Source organism: Typopeltis vanoorti, chromosome 11 (genome assembly GCF_054136105.1).
Source record: "Typopeltis vanoorti isolate ZY-2024b chromosome 11, IOZ_Tvanoo_1.0, whole genome shotgun sequence".
Classification (NCBI taxonomy): Eukaryota; Metazoa; Arthropoda; class Arachnida; order Uropygi; family Thelyphonidae; genus Typopeltis; species Typopeltis vanoorti.
Window position 1 is genome coordinate 109,842,270 of NC_143559.1, and position 22,241 is coordinate 109,864,510.

At 36.2% G+C, this 22,241-nt stretch overlaps 1 protein-coding gene across 2 annotated transcripts in view; it reads right to left on the reverse strand.

Annotated features, from left to right (window-relative positions):
* LOC150101928 (rab5 GDP/GTP exchange factor-like) overlaps positions 1-22,241 on the reverse strand; it is a 114,019-nt gene that overhangs the window by 64,634 nt on the left and 27,144 nt on the right. For both annotated transcript variants that reach the window (XM_090400191.1, XM_090400192.1), the window contains exon 3: positions 12,987-13,126. In XM_090400191.1, the coding sequence (XP_090256317.1) occupies positions 12,987-13,126 (140 nt within the window). The remainder of the gene's footprint in view (positions 1-12,986; positions 13,127-22,241) is intronic.

The window sequence follows — 22,241 nt, forward strand, 5'->3', positions numbered from 1 at the left end:
AGCTGCAATCAAGAAATGTCCAAGTATGACTCATTCTTGTGTTAATATTTTAAATGTTGAAACCAATTCTTTGATTGCAACATTCAAATTCAACATCCAATTCTAATTTGACATTTAGATGTGTAAATGAAATTAGATTTTTTTTTGTCCTTTTGCAAAATTTCCTGCTCAGCTGCATTTGATATGTAATGTTATAGATCTAAATAACATGCATCTTTTAATATAACACTATGATAATTACAATAGACAATCTACAACAACAAATGGGAACTAGAAACATTGTTATAACATAAACTTCACTGTAGTCAATTCAACATAAAAATACTACACACATATGCACACTCCATTCCTATGAAACAAAAGCAATCATTGGAAACAGAAAGGAAATTTCTAGAAACAGAACAAATGAAATTGCAAGAAATAATAATAATAAACAAATCATGGAGGGGGGGGGGGGAAACAGAACAAAAGGAAATCGCTAGAAATAAAAAAAGAACACTAAAAAAAGAACAAAGGAAATCATATGGTGAAAGATCAGGGGAGAACAAGAGGTAATCTCTCCTGGAAGTTGTATAAAGAGGATGTGAACAAGAGAGTGAGAAGCAGGATTGGAATGCCTTGCCTGAGAGTGTGGTGTCTGCAAAGAAATTGAATGTGTTTAAGGTGCAGTATGATGAGCTGTGTGTGTATGACAAAGGGATCTCCTAGATGGATCTTTGACTCCATAGAATCTTAGGGTGATAATAATAATAAATCACAGGAAACTGAACAACAGAAAAGGTTGGCAATCATACACTGATGACAAAATACACAAAATAACATGGAAAAGTAAAGAAGCAAACAATGGAAGACAAAGGAAAGAACTAGGAAAGTATGAAATTATAAAAATGAAAATCCACAAAGTTTAAATTTTGAAATGTTACATTATCTTAAATTAATGTCACCTAACTAAAATATTCAAATAAACTAAATAGGTACGGTCTGATCAGTATCATTAAAATCCAAAATAACCTGAAAATTTCAATAGTCAGTAAACTTGGTCATCTCCAGTTACAAAGAGAAGCGATGAATATTAGTCTGCATTAGTCATCCTGAGAGGAGGGAGGAAAGTGACAGTTGGTGTGTGAATGTCAGCTTCATGATTAGTCAGAGACCAATTGATGTATATCTAACAAATTGATACTGTCCTTTTAGAACTGAAAATTAAAGAAACATTGCACAATATATATAAATTACTTAAAGGTCAAAGCCAAATAACTGGGAGGACATCACATCGACCTTTAAGCAATGTGGAGAACTGACTAGGGCTTCTGAGCTAAACTGGCATCCAAAACCCGAGGACAAACACTATTTCTGAAGATGACAATCACAAATTCAGACAAATCATCTTCGGGCAATTTGTACAACTGAAAATTCTGATTAGAAAGCATGTACGCCATTCAAATTTTCAAATCACGTGCAAAGGGATCATGTTGTAGCACTCAATAGGATAAAGGGCAAAAAGCTGTGAATTGTGTTTGAAGGAGGATCTTTTTGTGAAGGAATGAAATCACAAACTTGGATATCTTGCAATGTCTCAAAGACATAGTCTAGATGATTTCAAGAGAAGAATTATTGGAAAGCTTCAAGTAGGCCGCAGAATTACTGGTTTTGCCACAGAGTTTGGAATCTCACATAGCATTGGGCAGTGTTTCAAACCAATGGACTGTTCCAGATGCTTGCTAAGAGGTGGCCCTTGCTCTATCATGGAGCACGAAGACAGATTTTTGGTTATAAAAGCAAAACGTAATCAACACACCATGGCAGGTTAGCTTGCAAGTTGGCTCTATTCAACCACATGTATGCAGATATCTAGAGTATTTTTAAACCTGGCAAGTAAATATTTGTAAAATGCAGGCATGCCAACTTCACTGAATTTTGCCTTCAAATCTGAATCGCAATGGATCTCAATTACCTCCATTTGCATTTGATTAGGTACTGAGTCAATATTTATTGAAAAAAAATCGAAGAAAACAAAGAAAACTTGTCTTCCAAAAATTTAAAATCTGCAAACCTTGTTTCAAATTCAGTTCTAAGGATTACAATTTTTTCTGCTTATTTTTTGATACGATGCAGTTTCACTTAAACTTGATTTGTTCATGTTGCATGTCGGAAAGTGCATTAAATCTTCATTTTTCAACTGCTTTTCCCAAAAAACTAGTTTACATTTGAATGCCTTAACTTGGTCACACATGTTCGTAATGATCTAATCTTTTCCTTGCAGTTTTAAATTTAAATCATAAGTGTTTTGTTATTATTATTACGGGCAACTCCAGGGAGCCATTAGACTCATCGAGGGAGGCCCCAAATCATATTCATCACAACTATTCAACATTCATACAGTATCTATCATACCCTGCCTTAAACTCATTCACTGTCACAGCATCCACCACAGACTCTGGGAGCGCATTCCACTCATTCACCACTCTAAAAGTAAAGAACCCAGCTCTAACACCTTTACTAACCACACTTTTGCCCAGTTTCCATGGATATCTCCTAGTCCTCCCACAACCAGCCCTGTTCTCAAAAATATCTTCTGAATTAATTTTATAGAAAGCCTTCAGTAATTTGAATGTCTCAATTATATCTCCCCTCCTCTGCCTATCAACCAATTTTTGCAACCCACAAATCCTCAACCTGTTCTCATAAGGTTCATTCCACAGACCTGCTATCATCTTGGTCACTCGCCTCTGGATCCTCCTCCCCACCAAGAAGAAACCTAGGTGACCAAATCTGTGCACAGTAGTCGAGATGGGGTCTTATCAAAGCTCGATACAGAGTAACAATAACCTGCTTATCTCTGCTTGTCAACGTATTCTTCAGCAACCAAGTGATTTGATGAGCTGATTTGGCCACTTTTGCAATGTGCACCCTAAACTTCAACTCCTTATCCACCAACACTCCTAAATCTTGTGCCTCATCAATTTCCTGGAGTACAGTTCCACCAATGTAGTAAACTGCTGCTAATCTTTTCATCCCAAAATGTATAACCTTACATTTTGCCACATTAAATTGACATCCATTCTCCTTAGCCCAGACCTCCAATCTATCCAAATCATCTTGCAAAATTTTAACGTCATCTGCATTCACTATTGCCCTACCCAACTTTGCATCATCCACAAACAAATGAACTGTTCCTCTCAGACCCTTTCCTATATCATTAATGAACAAATTAAACAGCAGTGGTCCAAGAACAGATCCTTGTGGCACACCACTAGTCACAGGCCATCTTGTGGACTCTACTCCTGAATAAACTACCCTCCTATCCATCTCACCAACCCTATATCCATCCCCATATGCTGCAATTTACTGATCAGAATTCCATGTGGTATCCTGTCAAAGGCCTTAGCAAGTCCAGTAGAATCACTGTAAACTCATTCATTACCCTCATCCAGTTCAGCCGTCACTGTGTTATAATAAGTGAGCAAGTTACTGAGGCATGACCTACCCTACACAAAACCATGCTGTTCCCGATACAGAATCCCATTTTCTTCTATCCAATCTTGTATTTTCCTCTTGACTATTTTCTCCAAGACCTTGCTAATGATTCCTGTTATGCTGATTGGCTGGTAATTTTCAACAGCAGCCTTGGAACCACCTTTATGCAGCAGAACTATTTTCCCCTCTTTCCACCCCCTTGAGACTGATCCAGACCCGAGGCTCAAATTAAACAAAATGGTCAAGGGCACTGACAATTCTTTAGCCGCTTCACGTACGACACGAGCTGGTAGACCATCCAATCCCACAGATGTATTGACATTGAGTTTCTGTAATAGACTAGTTACCTCTACTTCATTCATCACAATTCCAGTATAAGCTGTTGGTTCTTCCATTCCTGCAATGTCACCACCTGGATGATATACTCTTGCAAAGTGCTCGCTCAGTAATTCCACTATATCGACTGATTTGGTTACCTCCCTACCCTCAGCATTTTTTAAGATCATTCTACCATGAACATTTTTCCTTTTACTTGCAACATATTGAAAAAACTGTTTGGGATTCTCTTTAGCCTGCATGGCCAATTTTCTTTTGTAATCCGCTTTTGCTTTTCTTACCACCCTTGTTACCATCCTGGCCTGAGCTTTATACTTTTCCTGCGCCTGCTGGTCACCTTTCTCCTTAAATTCCCTCCACAATCGTTTCTTTTTTTGCAGCTCAAGCTTAATAGTGTTATTCATCCATTTAACCCCTACTTGATTTATTATTCGGACTCTTGGTATACAGTCAACCATTGCCTCCTGCAAACACTTCTTAACCACCTCCCATGCACCATCAACATCCAGCCCTTGCAGTTTTACATGCCATGGCACTGAGCCAAGCACACACCTAAGCTTGTCATACTTACCAGCCAGGTAATTCCATATGTACCCTGTCTTAATTGTAACTCCCACTCCTTTAGCCACCTCCCAAGTCATGACCTTATGGTCACTCTCACCAATTGGTGGCAACATGGTCATGTTCGTTACAGCCACATTCTCAGTTGCAATTACTAGGTCAAGCACTCTCTGCCCCCTGGTATTTTCCACTACATGCTACCGCAGATAGTTGTCCCTTAATAACTGCATAAAATCCAATTCCTTCCTCCCGTGTGCCCTCTCCTCTTTCCAGTCAATGTTACCATAATTGAAATCACCCATAATAATTGCCCTCCTTCTACTCATTTCTTCTATTTGCCTATGCATACTATCCCCACCATCTATTGCGGATAGTATGCATAGGCACCCACCACCCACATTCATGTGGTAAGTCATTCAGCTGGTTAGCGAACAAACAAGGATGGGCCTGACAACCGGAGACAGTTGACCGAAATATACTCTTAAACCAGAAATATATACTGTATAATGGTGGAATATAATGAGATTTCATGCTGGCTTAAGCACTGCCCAGCTAAACAAGGTCTCTGCTGTTTTTGTGGGAACCAGGACAAACACTGAAAAGTCAGGTACTGAAACAAACTCAACAACTAGAAGAACAAAACTTCAGAAGAAATGAAGATAGGAACCATCACCATAAGGAGTATTGATGGAAATGGAATCGAACTTGCAGAAGGACTGGAAAAGTGCCAAGTAACCTGCATTACTGAGACAATGATAACAACATAAGTTATCATTGTTGCATGCATTCTACACTTACTAAATAAGTGTAGAATGTTATATTGGGTCAATAATGATTGAGAAAAGGAAGGAGTAGCAATAGCATTCAATGAAACATGAAGATAAATTTCTTAACTGTAAGGCAGTTTCGAGTACAGTTAGATAAGCAAACTTCAAAATGGATAATGAAATTTATTTGTGCCTATGATCCTGCAGAAGGTTCTCCTAAGGAAGAATTGAAGGAATTTTTTTGTCATTACATCAGACAGTTGAAAAAGAAAATGGAAAGTGTCTTTGTTTGATATCTAAACAGCAGAGTAAGAAACAAATCCCACCAAGCATTTAAAATGTTTTGGGAAAATTTGGAGAAAAGTGCAAAGCAAATAATAAGGTCAGTATTTAAAGTATTCATATTTGGTCATGAAGTGTTAAATATAAGGCTTATTATTGTTTATGTGACTATAGGTTTTTTTTTTTTTTTTTAATTACTATATATGTTCATATAATAACGCCAACCAGTTTCGCAAGCAACTGTCTAGCTTTCTCAAGGCTTGAACGGTAAAAAAATGATAAATGCAAAAACCGTTAGTAACTATAAGGTAGCTAAGTTGATACGTTCGTGTGACAATGTCAGCATGTATTGCGAATCTTTAGTCCGTGTCCTGAACATGCGTTGCACGAGCACGCATTATATGATTGTTGGCGTACTACAGTTCCGTCAAACGGAGTGAACTGATTAAATTTTTTTCAAGTCTCATTCAATATCGCATCTTGATTTCTGTTTAGGCTACTGCCTGTTCATAGGACTACTGTTGCTTCTTTGAATAATTGGTGTCTGAAATCATCGTCTATGTAGGGCATAGAACTATTTTCCCAGTCTATAGAATGGTTAGAAGTTGAAAAGTGATGCGCTAAACTGGAGGCGATCGTCCTGTTATGATTGACATCTCCAACATGTTCTTTCTGTCTGATTTCGAGGCTTCTTAAAGTTTGTCCAATGTAGGAGAGGCCACACATAGATGGAATATTATACACACCTGGATACTTGTAAAATGGAACACTATCCTTAGGAGATCTTAACACCTGTCTAATGCTAGTAGTTGGTTTAAATACAACTCTGATGTTATGCGCTTTTAACAATCTCACTATATTGGTGGAAACCGAACCCATAATGGGGATGACGATCGTTGAAACCTGCTGGGAGACTGTTTCTTGTTGTCGGTAGTTATCTTTATACAGGAATTTGTTGATAATGTTTAGAGGATATCCATTTTGAGATAGTGTTGTAACAATTTGAGACAGTTCTGTCTGAACCTCATCTTCGTCTGAGACAAATTTGCGGACTCTATTTCCCAACATGTGGATGATGCTATGTTTATGTGATGGTTTGAAGAATAATGTAGATATCATCCAGTATCTGTAGGCTTTTTGTAAATGGACAGTTTGAAATTGTTATCTTGTCTCTTTACCAGTATGTCTAAGAAGTGCAGTTGTTTGTTATTTTCCACTTCTAGGGTAAATTTGATTTTGTTGTGGAGTGAGTCAATTCTATCAACAAACATATGTAGGCTTTCTATGCTTTCTTACCATATGATGAAGATATCATCTACATATCTCCACCATATTGACGGTTTAGGAGTAATATTGGTAAACATTTCATTTTCTCTTTCCTGTAGATACAGGAATACCTCGATTATCGCGGTTATTGTTGCCACGAAAAATACCGGAATAATTGGGATAAATAATGCATGTAAAATGGGTGATCAATGCCGGGATTTTTCAAATCTATTAATTACATTTTATATATTAAGTAAAAAAGAAATGTGTTAAACGTGTTAAGTAAAAAATGAAGGTTCATTAAAAAAAACAAGATTATTCTTTAATTTTTATTTATATGTAAGAAGTACATACAGTACATACAATTATTCTTTCTTGGATAAAAATTGATGTCGAGTTGTCTGGTGGAATTTTTTCTTTCTTTTTTCTTCGTATAAAACTCTGTAGCAACAGATGGAATTTTCAATTTCCTGACGAACTTTCAGTGATCGCTGAAGATTAGGATCGCCATTCAAGATTTTTTCCTTTAAAATTTTCAGCAATTCTAAACATTTCGTCCATTTCTTTGAGGGTAAATTCCTTCGGTGCCAATTCAATTTGTTCGACATTATCAGACTTGAGCATCATAAGCACGTTTTCTCTCGAAGTTAATTAGGTCATCATCATCCAGCTCCTTATCATGTGACTGAAGCAGGTCCTGAACATCACCTTTTTCAATTTCTTTTAGTCCTAGATCGAAGCCCTAAAGTTTGCAGTGTGGCCTAAAATATGGAGAACAGTTGATTCATTTAGACCATACTCTCTTGCAATTTTGGCTTTGGTTGTGCCTGCTTCATACTTATTTATCATATGCAACTTATCTTCTAAGCTGATCACCCTACGTTTATTCTTGATAGCTGTAGACTTGAAATCATCCTTGTTTCTTTTAGCATTCATTGTAGGGGTAAATAACAAGAGAAATAAATATCCACATGTACTTTAGGCAAGGGCGTATAGTTACTGGTAAGTGGTGAGAAAGCGCCGTCAGATAAAAACGAAGCGTTACAAGAGAGCGATACCTGGAGAGTGGCGACTTGAACTGGTTGCATATGTAGTGGGCTACATCTCGCGGCTGCGATAATTCGAATTTGGAATGCAACAATTGGAATTTTGGTATTAAATTATAAACCAGCATAATCGAAGCCGCGATAATCGAGGTATTCCTGTATTACACAGATGTTCAAGCACTGCCTAAAATCAAATTTCTTTAAGGTAAACAACCAACAATTAGAAGGCCTAGCCATGGGCAGCCCTTTGTCACCAACATGTGCAGACCTTTTCATTGAGAAATTTGAAAATGAAATCTTCACCAATATTACTCCTAAACCATCAATATGGTGGAGATATGTAGATGATATCTTCATCATATGGTAAGAAAGCATAGAAAACCTACATATGTTTATTGACAGAATCGACTCACTCCACAACAAAATCAAATTTACCCTAGAAGTGGAAAATAACAAACAACTGCACTTCTTAGACATACTGGTAAAGAGACAAGATAACAATTTCAAACTGTCCATTTACAAAAAGCCTACAGATACTGGATGATATCTACATTATTCTTCAAACCATCACATAAACATAGCATCATCCACATGTTGGGAAATAGAGTCCGCAAATTTGTCTCAGACGAAGATGAGGTTCAGACAGAACTGTCAAATTGTTACAACACTATCTCAAAATGGATATCCTCTAAACATTATCAACAAATTCCTGTATAAAGATAACCACCGACAACAAGAAACAGTCTCCCAGCAGGTTTCAACGATCATCATCCCCATTATGGGTTCGGTTTCCACCAATAGTGAGATTGTTAAAAGCGCATAACATCAGAGTTGTATTTAAACCAACTACTAGCATTAGACAGGTGTTAAGATCTCCTAAGGATAGTGTTCCATTTTACAAGTATCCAGGTGTGTATAATATTCCATCTATGTGTGACCTCTCCTACATTGGACAAACTTTAAGAAGCCTCGAAATCAGACAGAAAGAACATGTTGGAGATGTCAATCATAACAGGACGATCACCTCCAATTTAGCGCATCACTTTTCAACTTCTAACCATTCTATAGACTGGGAAAATAGTTCTATGCCCTACATAGACAATGATTTCAGACACCGATTATTCAAAGAAGCAACAGTAGTCCTATGAACAGGCAACAACCTAAACAGAAATCAAGGTGCCATATTGAATGAGACTTGGAAAAATTTAATCAATTCACTCAGTTTGATGGAACTACAGTACGTCAACAATCATATAATGCATGCTCATGCAACACGGACTAAAGATTCGCAATACATGCTGACATTGTCAAGCGAGCGTATCAACTTAGCTACCTTATAGTTACTAACGGTTTTGTATTCTTTATATTTTGTGCATTTATAGTAATTAAAAAACATATGGTCACATAAACATTAATAAGTCTTATATTTTAAGGTCAGTATTTGCTGGATATCTGCTGAGGATATGGATTAATCATTACTATCACCATGTTTCAACATAAAGATTTGCATTAGTTCACATGGACAAAAGATACAAGAAAAGCCTCATTGATTATGTCATTGCTGATGATTATATCTTCATGATGGTTCAGGATATAAGAGTGTATAGAGGATTTGAAATTGGAAGTGACCATCACTTTATTTTAAGTAGGATAAAAATGAATATTACATTGAAAAGAAGAGTATGTAAGAATGGTTAAAGCTGAGCAGGTTTTACAGGTAAACTGTAGTCTCAACTATACAAACATTATTGAAGAAAAAATAAAACAGTATGAAAATAACTACCAAACTTTGAAGTCTCGGTGGCAAACTCTGAAGAAAACTAATTGATTTGGTGGTGGTGGTGGGGCCTTGTGGTGAAGTTGGTTGTAATGATAGAAAAATAAGAAACCGTGGTGGATGCAAGAGGTTAAAGTAGCAGTTAAAAGTCCTGGAAAATAAGAAGAAAACTTACTGAACGTTCCAAGCAAATAAGTCAGCAGATGCTCTAAAAGAATACAGGAAAGAGAAAAAAAGAGAGAGCTAAGCTACATGTAAAAGTAGTTAAAAGTCATGGGAAGAATTCATTAAGAATATGAAAGATAATAAGCCAATATTGAATACGCTGGAAGTGAGGGCAAATGAAAATGGCTATCAGTTCAATGTTAGCAAGTGTAAAGTTATAGGCATTGGCGTGACGCAATACAGGTAGTTCTCACTTTACAGATTCCCGCTTTACGAATTTTTATTTTAAATTGTGCGTAGCAAAGTTGATTAGGGCCATGTATGGGGAATTACACAGTATGTAATGACATAATGATCAGTTAGAACAAGCCTTGGAACATGACATTAATGAGCTGCTTCAATCTCACACTATGGAACTCCCACCCAATGATCTCCTTGAATTAGAAGAACATGAAAGAAACGAAGAAGAAAAAAAACAATGATAAATAATATGAAGCTCCAACTCAGTTTTTCACTAAGGCCTAGAAGAAACATTTAAGTGAAAAAGCTCAAGTAATCTTTGAATCACAAGATTCAGACTGAAAGATTTAGTAAATATTCCCCATGAAATGAATAATACTTCTGCTTGTTATCAAGCTATTTTAAAGGAAAAGAAGCAAAAGTCAACAAAGCAGATGACACTCGAGGCCTTCTTTGAAAAAAAAAGATGCAAAGCTTCGTAATATATCTCCTAATATACATCTTCCAAATATATCTGCTACCTCGACAGTTGCCAATTCACCCAGTGATATAGAAATGAGCAAATTTTTTTTTCAATGAATTTTTTAATTTAAAATATTTTTTAAATATGTAAATCTTTGGCCAGTAAAGTGTTTTCTTATCATTTAATATTCATTTTATATATTCCTTCTTACAAACGTAACTCTTGCTTATAGCATTATTTCTAAGGCAAATAAACTCCCGCTTTACGAATTCCCGATTTACAAACAGTCGCCAGGAACCAATTAATTCATAAAGGTAGGAATTACCTGTATTCAACAGCATATTTGGATTATGCTTGGAGTAACTGATGGGGGCTACAGATCTTGGAATTATGGTGGATAGACAACTCGAGTTCAAAGGTCACATAACAAAAATTGCAAATACAACTTGAAGAATATTAATAATTATCTGTAATGTCAAAACGAACATTGACATATAGGGGTCATTTTGCCTCTTTACAAGGTCTCAATATGATTGCACCTGGAGTACTAAATGGAACATTATACAAAGAACACATAGTCTGCATTTAAGTTCTCAGTCAATAGATAACATTGAAGAAGGTACAAGAAGATGGTTTGATGTACATTCAGGTGTAAGACAAGGATGAACATTATCTCCACTCTTATTCATTATCTATATGGATTGTTATGAAAGAAAATGGCATTAAACCTGATATCAGAAATGGAGTATCAAGCTTAGCTCTTTGCTTGTACTCCTAAACACATCTAGTACAGGTCTCCAAGATTCTCTAACTAAACTGAATAATAGTCGTAACAAATTTGGCATGAAATCAGCAATAAAAAGACCAAGACTATGAAATACCAAGTTCAGCTGATTTTTCAATAAAAAACCTATAGACCAAATAAAACATTTCAACTACTTAGGCACATATTTTAGTGAAGATAACAAATTAAATTTGGAAATAGACAACAGAATAAGCAAAGCTGGTATGGCAGTTTAGCCAGATGAATATATTTACGTGTATAGAATAGAAATTAGCCAAAACACTAAACTAGCAATCCACAGAACAGTATCTGAGAGTTGGGTTAGAAATAAAGTGCTTGATCCAAGATTAGAGACCACAGGTATGAAAGTTCTGAGAAAAATTAGGGGAACTAAACAGATGGCATTAATGGCAGAATCATGTGAAAAATGAAGACATTAGGAAAGCACTTGAAGTTATCATTCAAGAATATGTGAGCAGACCAAATCTAATGTAATATGGTTACTTAAACAGAATGGGAAAGATTAGCAAATCAGTGTTTGGTGCCTTGATGGCAGGAAAGAGACTCCAGAGGATGACCAAGGTATAGGCGGATTGATTAAGTAAGAAGTACCTTAGAAGACCAAAATGTTAGATACAAAATTCTGGCATATATCTATCACTAAAGTTCATACGATCTGCAGGGTCTGACTGCATGTAACAGACAGCATCCTGTATTTGTTTTCTGTCTGTGTGTGGTTGTTTTGTTAGAAATAGAGACTAAACCAAATAAGTGAGCGGTCTGTTATCCTCAGGTGTAAACTTAATCCTGGGACGTAGCTTATTAAAGTGAACAGCTATAGTTCTCATGTATGGACAAATTATGATAGTCATCTAATATAACTGATTATTTATTTATTAGTTTTTCTGAATATAGTAATTAGATATTACTTGCTACTTGAAAGACTTTAGATATAGGTTGCTAGACCGAGGTGAGATGGCTGAACCCCTGTTTTGTTCACATAAGAATCAAAAGAAAAAAGTACCTAATGTTGAAAGAAGAGAACAATATTATTATTAGAATAAGTTGCATTATTCTCAACACTGTCTGGATAACAATTTTTTAGATATATCTCCAATACCCTAAGAGCTATATCAAAAATCTCAAAAGAAGATAGATTATGACATATATGCCTACTAAGCAATCAATACCAGTGCAGAATCATTACCAGCTAATGTTGTTTTGACATTAAGAATGACCCAAATCTCTCTTTGCCAATGAACTGGTACAGAAAAACTTACCAAGTACCAGCAGCAGCACATGACAGCCTGCATATTTCTTGACTTGATAAGAAATGTATCAAGTGAAGATGAACAAATTCACTGCATATCCACTGATTTGGTACTTACTAAATACTAATGTAATTACTCAATTTTTCTATTCAATGATTTCTGAGTGCTAGAGGAGAAAAACACAATGCAAGTAGGTTTTCAGTGTAATACCAGTCCCTCAGCCCATAAAGGAGAGTTTGGATAATGAAAACAGTATTTTCTTCATTAACAGGATTCCTATAAATGAAATAATGCCCATTTATAATCAGCTGCAACACTCTCAAAGAGAGATAGCCACAGGATCGGATCAGATCAGAAATTCTAGTCAGTACAATGATTTGCTTTACTTACCTCAGCCATGAAATAGTTAATAATAACCAGCTGAAGTCAAACAATTACCAAATAGCCAGAATCAAATTTGAAAACTACGAAGGATTTTACACACACACACACACACACACAAAAATTATGTTAAGGCATTTTTTGATGACAAGCGAAATATATTTTATTACCTTTCGAAGAATTTCCCCTTTTAATAATACTCCTTATAGTTTTTGTCCTCTTTTCAGACTGTTGTCTCTTCTTTTCTTCAAATTTGGAGAAAGTTAAGGAATGAGAACTTTCTGAGGCATCACTCGCACTGCGAGGCAGCCTATAAAATCATTTGAGTCTTTAAAATAGATTGTTAAAAAGGAGCATCTCTATAAAATGGATAAAACATCTAAACTTAATGTATAATATTAATCAATTTTATTCAGTTTTTTTAATTATAGCATAAAACTATCATTTTTGGCTAAATGGAATAAAAATAGAATTAAATAACTTAATTACTGCAGTTTTTGAAAGAAAGATTTTAAATTATTATATTTTTTGACAGATGGAGCGGTGCATATATATATATATATAAACAAAATCCAAAGACACTTGTTTCTTACATAAAGGGAAAAAGCAAATGGTTATCATTTAATGTGTATTTTCCACTGCCTGTTTTTGGTGACATTTTCTATGCTGTACAATATCAAATTATAGAAATGGCTATGGTTCTTGAATATAAGGAAAAAAGTAAATAGTTATTTTAATACCATGTTTCCACTGCCTCCAACAATGAGTCCTTTGGAGGTGTCACATAATAATAGTAATTTTCAATTTGAGGTATTTGAATAAATTCTATAAATAAGTTACTTCCAAACATTTGTTAATATTACAAATCACATAAGAACAAAGTTTCATGCCAAATACACTGTTTAGGCTTTTTAATTGCATGTTAGGCTGATAAACAGAGAACTTATTTCTCATAGAAAAAGGTAGACAAAAATATACAAATCCTGTCATCAAAAAGATTAATGTATTCCACACAGTTGTTGCATTTTAGAGTCTGTACAGTGCACTAACATTAACAGGTTCAAAACAGTGGATCATCTTTATCACTGCAAGTTGCAATTACATTTTTGCAATTTCATAATTTGCATTTAGTGACTTTAATTTTTTTTTTTTAAAAACTTTTCCCTCAAAATTTTGATCATCACAATGTACAACTAACCACATCCAAGGAAGTAATGCAATTAGTTTGTTAGTGTAATTAATATTGTAAACGTATTGTCTGTTGCACCCTTTTGTAATATTATGCTATTATTTATCTTATGTTCTCTTTGCTCTATTATTACGCTTTTACCTTAGATTACTACAGGTTATCTAATTTCTAATACCTCGAGAACCTTGGAAAATTTGTTTAATGTTACGACAGCACCACCAAGATTCCCCTTTATGGGTATTAAATATAATTAAGATTACCTGCAGAATCTCTAGATCTATCTTAAGCTTTACAGACAGTCGTGGCTACTCTTATTTAGCTTCACTCACAGCTGAATTAATCTTCAGCTTCTTAGTCCAGAACAAACTATCACAATTAACCTTTGTAAGTTCCCGTGGACTATCAGTCTATCTTTGTAATGTTAAACAAACAAAAAATTTTACTACACATATATCTAAACTGGCCTTTTTTTTTCTCTTTACTGGTTCCACTGACTACTTTTTCTGTCCTGGGCATCAACATTCATGAGGGCTTCTTTCCTTTAGTGGCATCACATCGTGGAGGACTCCCGGGGCCTGATGCATATTACACCGATGCTTTCTAGGTCAGCCGATGGCGTTCGGCGTCCGATGCACATGGCAGATTATTTTACTGCCAATGCATGCTGGTCCGACTTCTCTTCACCTTGATATCTCCCAGTACCCACAGCTTCTTTCCGGACTTCTAATGGACCCGAGTCCACGATGTTGGATCGAGACACTACAAGAGGAGACTCTTTCCTTCTGTGTTTCTGAATACCCTGGAGCTTTTCCCGATCCTTTTTTATACTTCTCCTCAGGTCATTGGATTAAGGATTGAGTACCCTAATATTCCTGTGCAAAAGGGGATGTGACCTTCAGAGTTGTCGATTACTTCTGTTTCTCACAGAACACACAAAAGCAATCTTATTTACCAAACGCAGGAATCCTTAGATGTTTGCCACCTTTTGTTGCACTGTCCTTGAGACTTGCATTTGGTTTAGCTCAGCTTAACCAAATGCAAGTCTCAAGGACAGTGCACACAACTGAAAGCACTTTACATTGTATAAACAAAGCTTCTAAGCTATTTCTTTTAAATCAGAATCACATCAAATGCCAGGCCGCTTTAAGGCATTGCCCTTGAAATATACAGTTTAACATTCATACAGTTTTAACATATACTTGTATGGTTTTTCATAAATCACAAAATTATGACAACTACAGAGTTAATATATACCTTATATACAAAATTTGTAACAAAAATTTACGATCAGTGTTAAATTACAATATCCTTCTTTATACAATATTCGTGACCTCTGTAAAAGTCGATGCAAAGTTAAGAAAAAAATTTGTTTACAATATTACAACATCAATAATAATTATTATTATTATTATTACGGGCAACTCCAGGAGTCATTAGACTCATCGAGGGAGGCCCAAATCATATTCATCACAACTATTTGACATTCATACAGTATCTATCATACCTCACCTTAAACTCATTCACTGTCACAGCATCCACTACAGACTCAGGGAGCGCATTCCACTCATTCACTACTCTAAAAGTAAAGAACCCAGCTCTAACACCTTTACTAACCACACTTTTGCCCAGTTTCCATGGATGTCCCCTAGTCCTCCCACAACCAGCCCTGTTCTCAAAAATATCTTCTGAATTAATTTTATAGAAACCCTTCAGTAATTTGAATGTCTCAATCATATCTCCCCTCCTCCGCCTATCAACCAATTTTTGCAACCCACAAATCCTCAACCTGTTCTCATACGGTTCATTCCACAGACCTGCTATCATCTTGGTCACTCGCCTCTGGATCCTCTCCACCTCCTCCCAATCAAGAAGAAACCTAGGTGACCAAATCTGAGCACAGTAGTCTAGATGGGGTCTTATCAAGGCTCGATAGAGAGGAACAATAACCTGCTTGTCTCTACTTGTCAACGTATTCTTCAGCAACCAAGTGATTTGATGAGCTGTTTTGGTCACTTTTGCAATGTGTCCCCTAAATTTCAATTCCTTATCTACCAACACTCCTAAATCTCGTGCCTCATCAATTTCCTGGAGCAGGGTTCCACCAATGCAGTAAACTGCCGCCAATCTTTTCACCCCAAAATGCATAACCTTACATTTTGCCACATTAAACTGACATCCATTCTCCTTAGCCCAGACCTCCAATCTATCCAAATCATCCTGCAAAATTTTGACGTCATCTGCATTCACTATTGCCCTACCCAACTTCGCATCATCCGCAAACAAATGAACTGTTCCTCTCAGATCATTTCCTATATCATTTATGAACAAATTAAACAGCAGTGGTCCAAGAACAGATCCTTGTGGCACACCACTAGTCACAGGCCGTCTTGTGGACTCTACTCCCGAGTAAACCACTCTCTGATATCTCTCCGTCAACCACCCTCCTATCCATCTCACCAACCCTATGTCCATTCCCATATGCTGCAATTTACTGATTAGAATTCCATGTGGAATCCTGTCAAAGGCCTTGGCAAGGTCCAGTAGAATCACCGTAAACCCATTACCCTTATCCAGTTCAGCCGTCACTGTGTTATAATACGTGAGCAAGTTACTGAGGCATGACCTACCCTTCACAAAACCATGCTGTCCCCGATACAGTATCCCATTTTCTTCTATCCAATCTTCTATTTTCCTCTTGACTATTTTCTCTAAGACCTTGACAATGATTCCTGATATGCTAATCGGTCGGTAATTTACAACAGCAGTCTTGGAACCACCTTTATGCAGTGGAACTATTTTCCCCTCTTTCCACCCGCTCGGGACTAACCCAGACCCGAGACTCAAATTAAACAAAATGGTCAAGGGTACTGACAATTCTTTAGCTGCTTCTCGTACAACACGAGCTGGTATACCATCCAATCCCACAGATGTATTGACATTGAGGTTATGCAATAGACTACTCACCTCCACTTCATTAACCACAATTCCCGTATAATCTACTGGTTTATTCGTTTCTGCAATGTCACCACCTGGATGATATACTTTTGCAAAGTGCTCACTCAGTAACTCAACTATCTCAACTGATTCAGTTACCTCCCTACCATCGGCATTCTTTAAAATCAATCTGCCATGTACATTTTTCCTTTTACTTGCTACATATCTAAAAAACTGTTTAGGATTCTCTTTAGCCTGCATGGCCAATGTTCTTTCGTAATCCTTTTTTGCTTTTCTTACCACACTCGTCACCCTTCTGGCCTGCACTTTATACCGTTCATGTGCCTACCGGTCACCCTTCTCCTTAAATTCCCTCCATAGTTGTTTCTTTTTTTTGCAACTCAAGCTTAATGGTGTTATTCATCCATTTAACCCCTACTTGATTTATTATTCGGACTCTAGGTATACAGTCAGCCATTGCTTCATGCAAGCACTTCTTAACTACCTCCCATGCACTATCAACTTCTAGTCCTTGCAGTTGTACATGCCATGGCACTGAACCAATCAAACTCCTAAGCTTGTCATACTTTCCCGCCCGATAATTCCACATGTACCCTGTCTTAATTGAAAATTCTACACCTTTAGCCACCTCCCAAGTTAAGACCCTATGATCACTCTCACCGATTGGTGGCAATGTGGTCATATTTGTTACAGCCAAATCCTCAGATGTAATTACTAGGTCAAGCACTCTCTGACCCCTAGTATTTTCCATTACATGCTGTCGCAGATAGTTATCCCTTAATAACCACATAAAATCCAGTTCCTTCCTCCCGTGTGTCCTCTCCTCACTCCAATCAATGCGACCATAGTTGAAATCTCCCATAATAATCACCCTCCTTCCACCCATTTCTTCTATTTGCTTGTGCATACTGTCACCACAATAAGACTGAGTAAAATTCATTTCTCCAAAACAACTAATATGGCTGTGTTATTAAATATATCACCTGCTATCAACTGAAAATACACTTAAAAAAAAAAGTGCATGAAGAGATGTAATTCTATTTTTTTTAAATTATAATTTCACCAATCAAATTCACTTTTTCAAGCCACTTCAAAAGGTCCAATAAGCAAGTAACTGGTCTCAACTCAAACCAGAGTAATTCAAATCATGTACATACATTTATAAGCATTCTTTCCAATGAATGATTTCAAACCCACAGCCTAAGAGGAAGAGGAAAGATCCATCCTGTAGCTATTGGGGAAACCCCATATATATAGAAGCATGGTGCTGTCAATATCAGGTGCATGCAATATGTACTTCATCGATGAGTCTTTGGAGGTGTCATGAAATAAATAAATAATAATAAAAAAAATATATATATATACACAGTTGTAGGTCTTCTCATATATACAGATGTGCCCCCCCCCCCCTGCCATCCTCAATAACTAGAAAACGGATCTTTCCTCTCCATCCTAGACTGTGGGTTTGAAATTCTTTGTTAGAAAGAATGCTTATGTGTCCACATGATTTGAATTACTCTGGTTTGAGACCAGAGCAGTCAGCCTCTATTTCCATGATCACTAGTTCAGATAACCATTTTGTCATTGTGATTCCATGTGACCTTCCTTTTACCTATATAGCCATATACTATTTTCTGCTTCCTCTCCATTTATTCCTTTTGTATTTTCATATATATATATGAAAATGAAAAATGCTCTGAACAATCATCTATGGCAGTGCTTCCCAAACTTATGGATGCCAAGGCCCCCTTTGGAAAAATTAAAATATTTCACGGCCCCCATCTAAAAAAAAATTGTAATATAGACATATATTATTATAATATTTATTGTATTTATATTCAATACAATTTATATTCAAGATTTTGTCTTTGTAATCTTTTTTGTGTTTCTTATCAATACCTTTGAAATGAAACTTATATGAATAAGCATATATTTATTAATATTCATTAACTGCCGAAATAAGGAAGAAGCAAAATTTGTGAACCAATGGCAATGTGCGATTTTTTCCATTAACATACGAAAAAGAATAAAAAAGAAATAATAAATAATAAAAATTAAATACGTTTCTTTTAAGATTAAAAAAATCGACTTAGTCTTAAAACATTTTAAATTTGTTTTCATAATTTCACTGCCCCCAAGAGGGCCGCGGCCCACAGTTTGGGAAGCGCTGATCTATGGTATCAAGGGACCAAAAAACAGGACTTCTGAATACTATCGGATTTTGGTTTCCTAGTGGTTTGACTGAATTTAAATCTCTAAATGAGATTCAAATTCTCCTAAATCAGTGTGCTCTTCATATACAGATATATAGGAAGTAGATCATGTGACTAATTACCCAATCTTCACAAAAATGGTGAGAACTCTTAGGCTTGAACAACATTGATGAATTATTACTATAAGCAGAACCATTCTTGTCTCTACATAGAAAGGAGGAGGATGGATCAGGGACTTAGTTGCTTAAAAATTTAATAAACTACAAGATTAAACAATCCCAGAATTAACAGTAAAGTTTTTTAGAATGCTCAATGAAAATTTTAAAAATCTATCATAGCACTAATGCATGTATACAATGCAAGAAATATCTCAGTTTTCAAATTAATAATTCCTTCTCCCAAAATAAATAGGTTCCCCATGCTCTTTCTCTTATACAAAAATTATCTTCTCTCACTAACCTCAAAATCTTGCTCATAGTTTTACTGATGAGCGTATCTCTTGTCTCTTCATTTCAAAAATGTAGTGATCAAAATCTTCAAAGCTTCAAGATCTCCCACAATCAATTTCATTCACAGTGAAGAATTTATGAAGAGACAACACAAGAGTTAGAAAAATTACTTTACTTAACAATAGAAAAGTGACATTTCGACCTCTATATTTGAGGTCATCACCAGGAAAAATACACATGTATAAGATACAATTGTGTGGCAAAATAATTTTTACCTACAAAAAGAAGGTAAGGCCATGGGCTCATCCCCCCCCCCCCAAGCAGCATTGATATCCTTTCCAATTTATAACCACAAGCTGTTTCCTAAGTTTTTCGTAATTACCAGCCTTATAATTCCACATATATCCCTTTCTAACTGACATCCTTGAATGACTGGTCACCTGCAAGTGATCACCTCATGGTCACTCTCACCAACTGGTGAGAGACTGCCTATACATTTCCTTCTCATTACCCTCCATTATTAGCAGGTCTATAGCAACACTCAACTAAATATTTCATCCTGTTTACTTCCACCTCACATCATACTCCCTCAAAACTGTGGCCACTGTTTGCAGCTTGCAAATCCACTTTAGACGGGCACAACTCATCTACTACCCTCCTCCCTTTCTTCCATGTCAGTCTTCACAAAAAATATCATATCCATTCATCTCTATTCCTGTCTAAAGTGGATTTGCATGATGTCTTGCTTATACCAACAATTTTGGGACAAATAAACTCAAGCAAAGCAACAATTTCGTTCCCCTTATTTCGAATACTTCTAGCATTAGTAAATAAACATAACAAATCATTTCTAGCTCTACAGGTCCTACGAACATCACTTCTCTGATGTGACTTTTCAATACCTTCCCCAGTCCCTTCCTCTATATTACCACCAATTTTACAACTTTCCTCACATCCAAACTCTTTCTTCCCATCCCAGGCTATCTCAATCCATGTTTGTCCACTCACACATTCACCTCTGAATCCAGCATCTCCCTGTCCACCCTGACTCTCCCCGTTTTTCTGTTTGTGTCGTGCTTCCACTCTCTCATTTAGTTCATTCATGATATTCACCTCTATATTTGCAAGTGAGCAAATACCTCTCCCTACCCTGCTTTTTTTTTGTTCTTTGATATCCTCGCACCACCTCCGATTTATTCATTAGCCATTACCTCTCCTGCTACCAACAATCTCTCAAGATTACTCTCACCAAAACCATTTAAATGCAGCCCATCTTCTTTATACAGTTTCATCTGTCCCTCAAATTCATTCCACACATTCACAAATTGCACTCCTTTCTCCTCACATCACTAACATATCATTCAACACACTGTTATTTTACTCTCCTTAATAATCTTATATCCAATCTGGCATTTTCCTTGTTCCTATTCAAATTTGTCAAGTGTCTGTTTGTCTCTCTTACCAAGTGTCCATGATTCTGCACCACAGAGAATGATTGAGAAAATAAGGGTATTTACTAGTTTATATTTGGTAGCATTAGAAATATTTCTATCTTTTTTTGATACAGAAAGATAGAAATATTTCATGGCATTCCTTCCCATAACAATTCTTGTTTATTTTAGTATGACAACAGCCTTCATTATCTAACAGGGCTCCAAGATATAGGAACTGTTAAATTTGTGATCCTTGTAAACTTCATAAGAGAATTTACTTGATCACAATTTAACAAGTAGAAACATTAATGAGAAAAGATGCTTGCATCCAAGTGAAATATATAGCTGAAATTGTTTGTTGGAAAAAAAAAAAAAAAAAGGAAGGGAATTTTATTACAGTTGTGATATGATAAAATAAGGTTAAGTAAAGCAAAGAAGATTAGTCATAGGATTTTGTATGTGAGAGGCTAGTTTTTACTTGAAATAAGAGATTAAAGATTCGAGTTAATTCTTAGAAAATTTTGGAAAGGGGATGATTAATTTAGTATATTCTCGTAGACAGGCTTAGACGTTGGTTATGCATTATTAAAAAAACACTTAAGGAATAGAACAACATAGTTAAGGATATAAATTAAATTAAACTTTAATAAATATTTTCCGATATTTCGGCAATGTCACATTGCCATTTTCTAAAGGAACTTATACAAAAAAGTTACGTGCACGTAGGCACTACAACACAGAAACTGGGAATGAAGAGATGAAGCTATTGTTCTCCTAACAGTCCTGATGGTGCCCTCTAGCGGGCTAAGTAGGTGTTCTTGGCCGTTGGGCTGAAGGTCTGCAGATGTAGGTCTCCCAAATTTGGGGCAGTCGCATATAACCAAATTTGTTGAGGTTTGGAGAATTTCTTAGGGCTGAGGCTGATTCCATAAAGAGTCTTTAAAATTTGTATTTGCTACGGTGTATCACTGTAGCTTTCTTCCACCGTATTCTGTGGCGTGTATCCAGAGCATGGTCCGCAAGCCCAGAATGACTGTATTTGTGAAAACGGATGTAGTCCTTGTGTTCCGAAATTCTGATATTCGCTGTCCTGCCTGTTTGGCCAAAGTAAGACAGTTTACAACTGCAAGGGACCTGGTAAACACCAGGTAGGTCTAGGGGAAGTGGTTGGTCTTTAGTGGAGCGG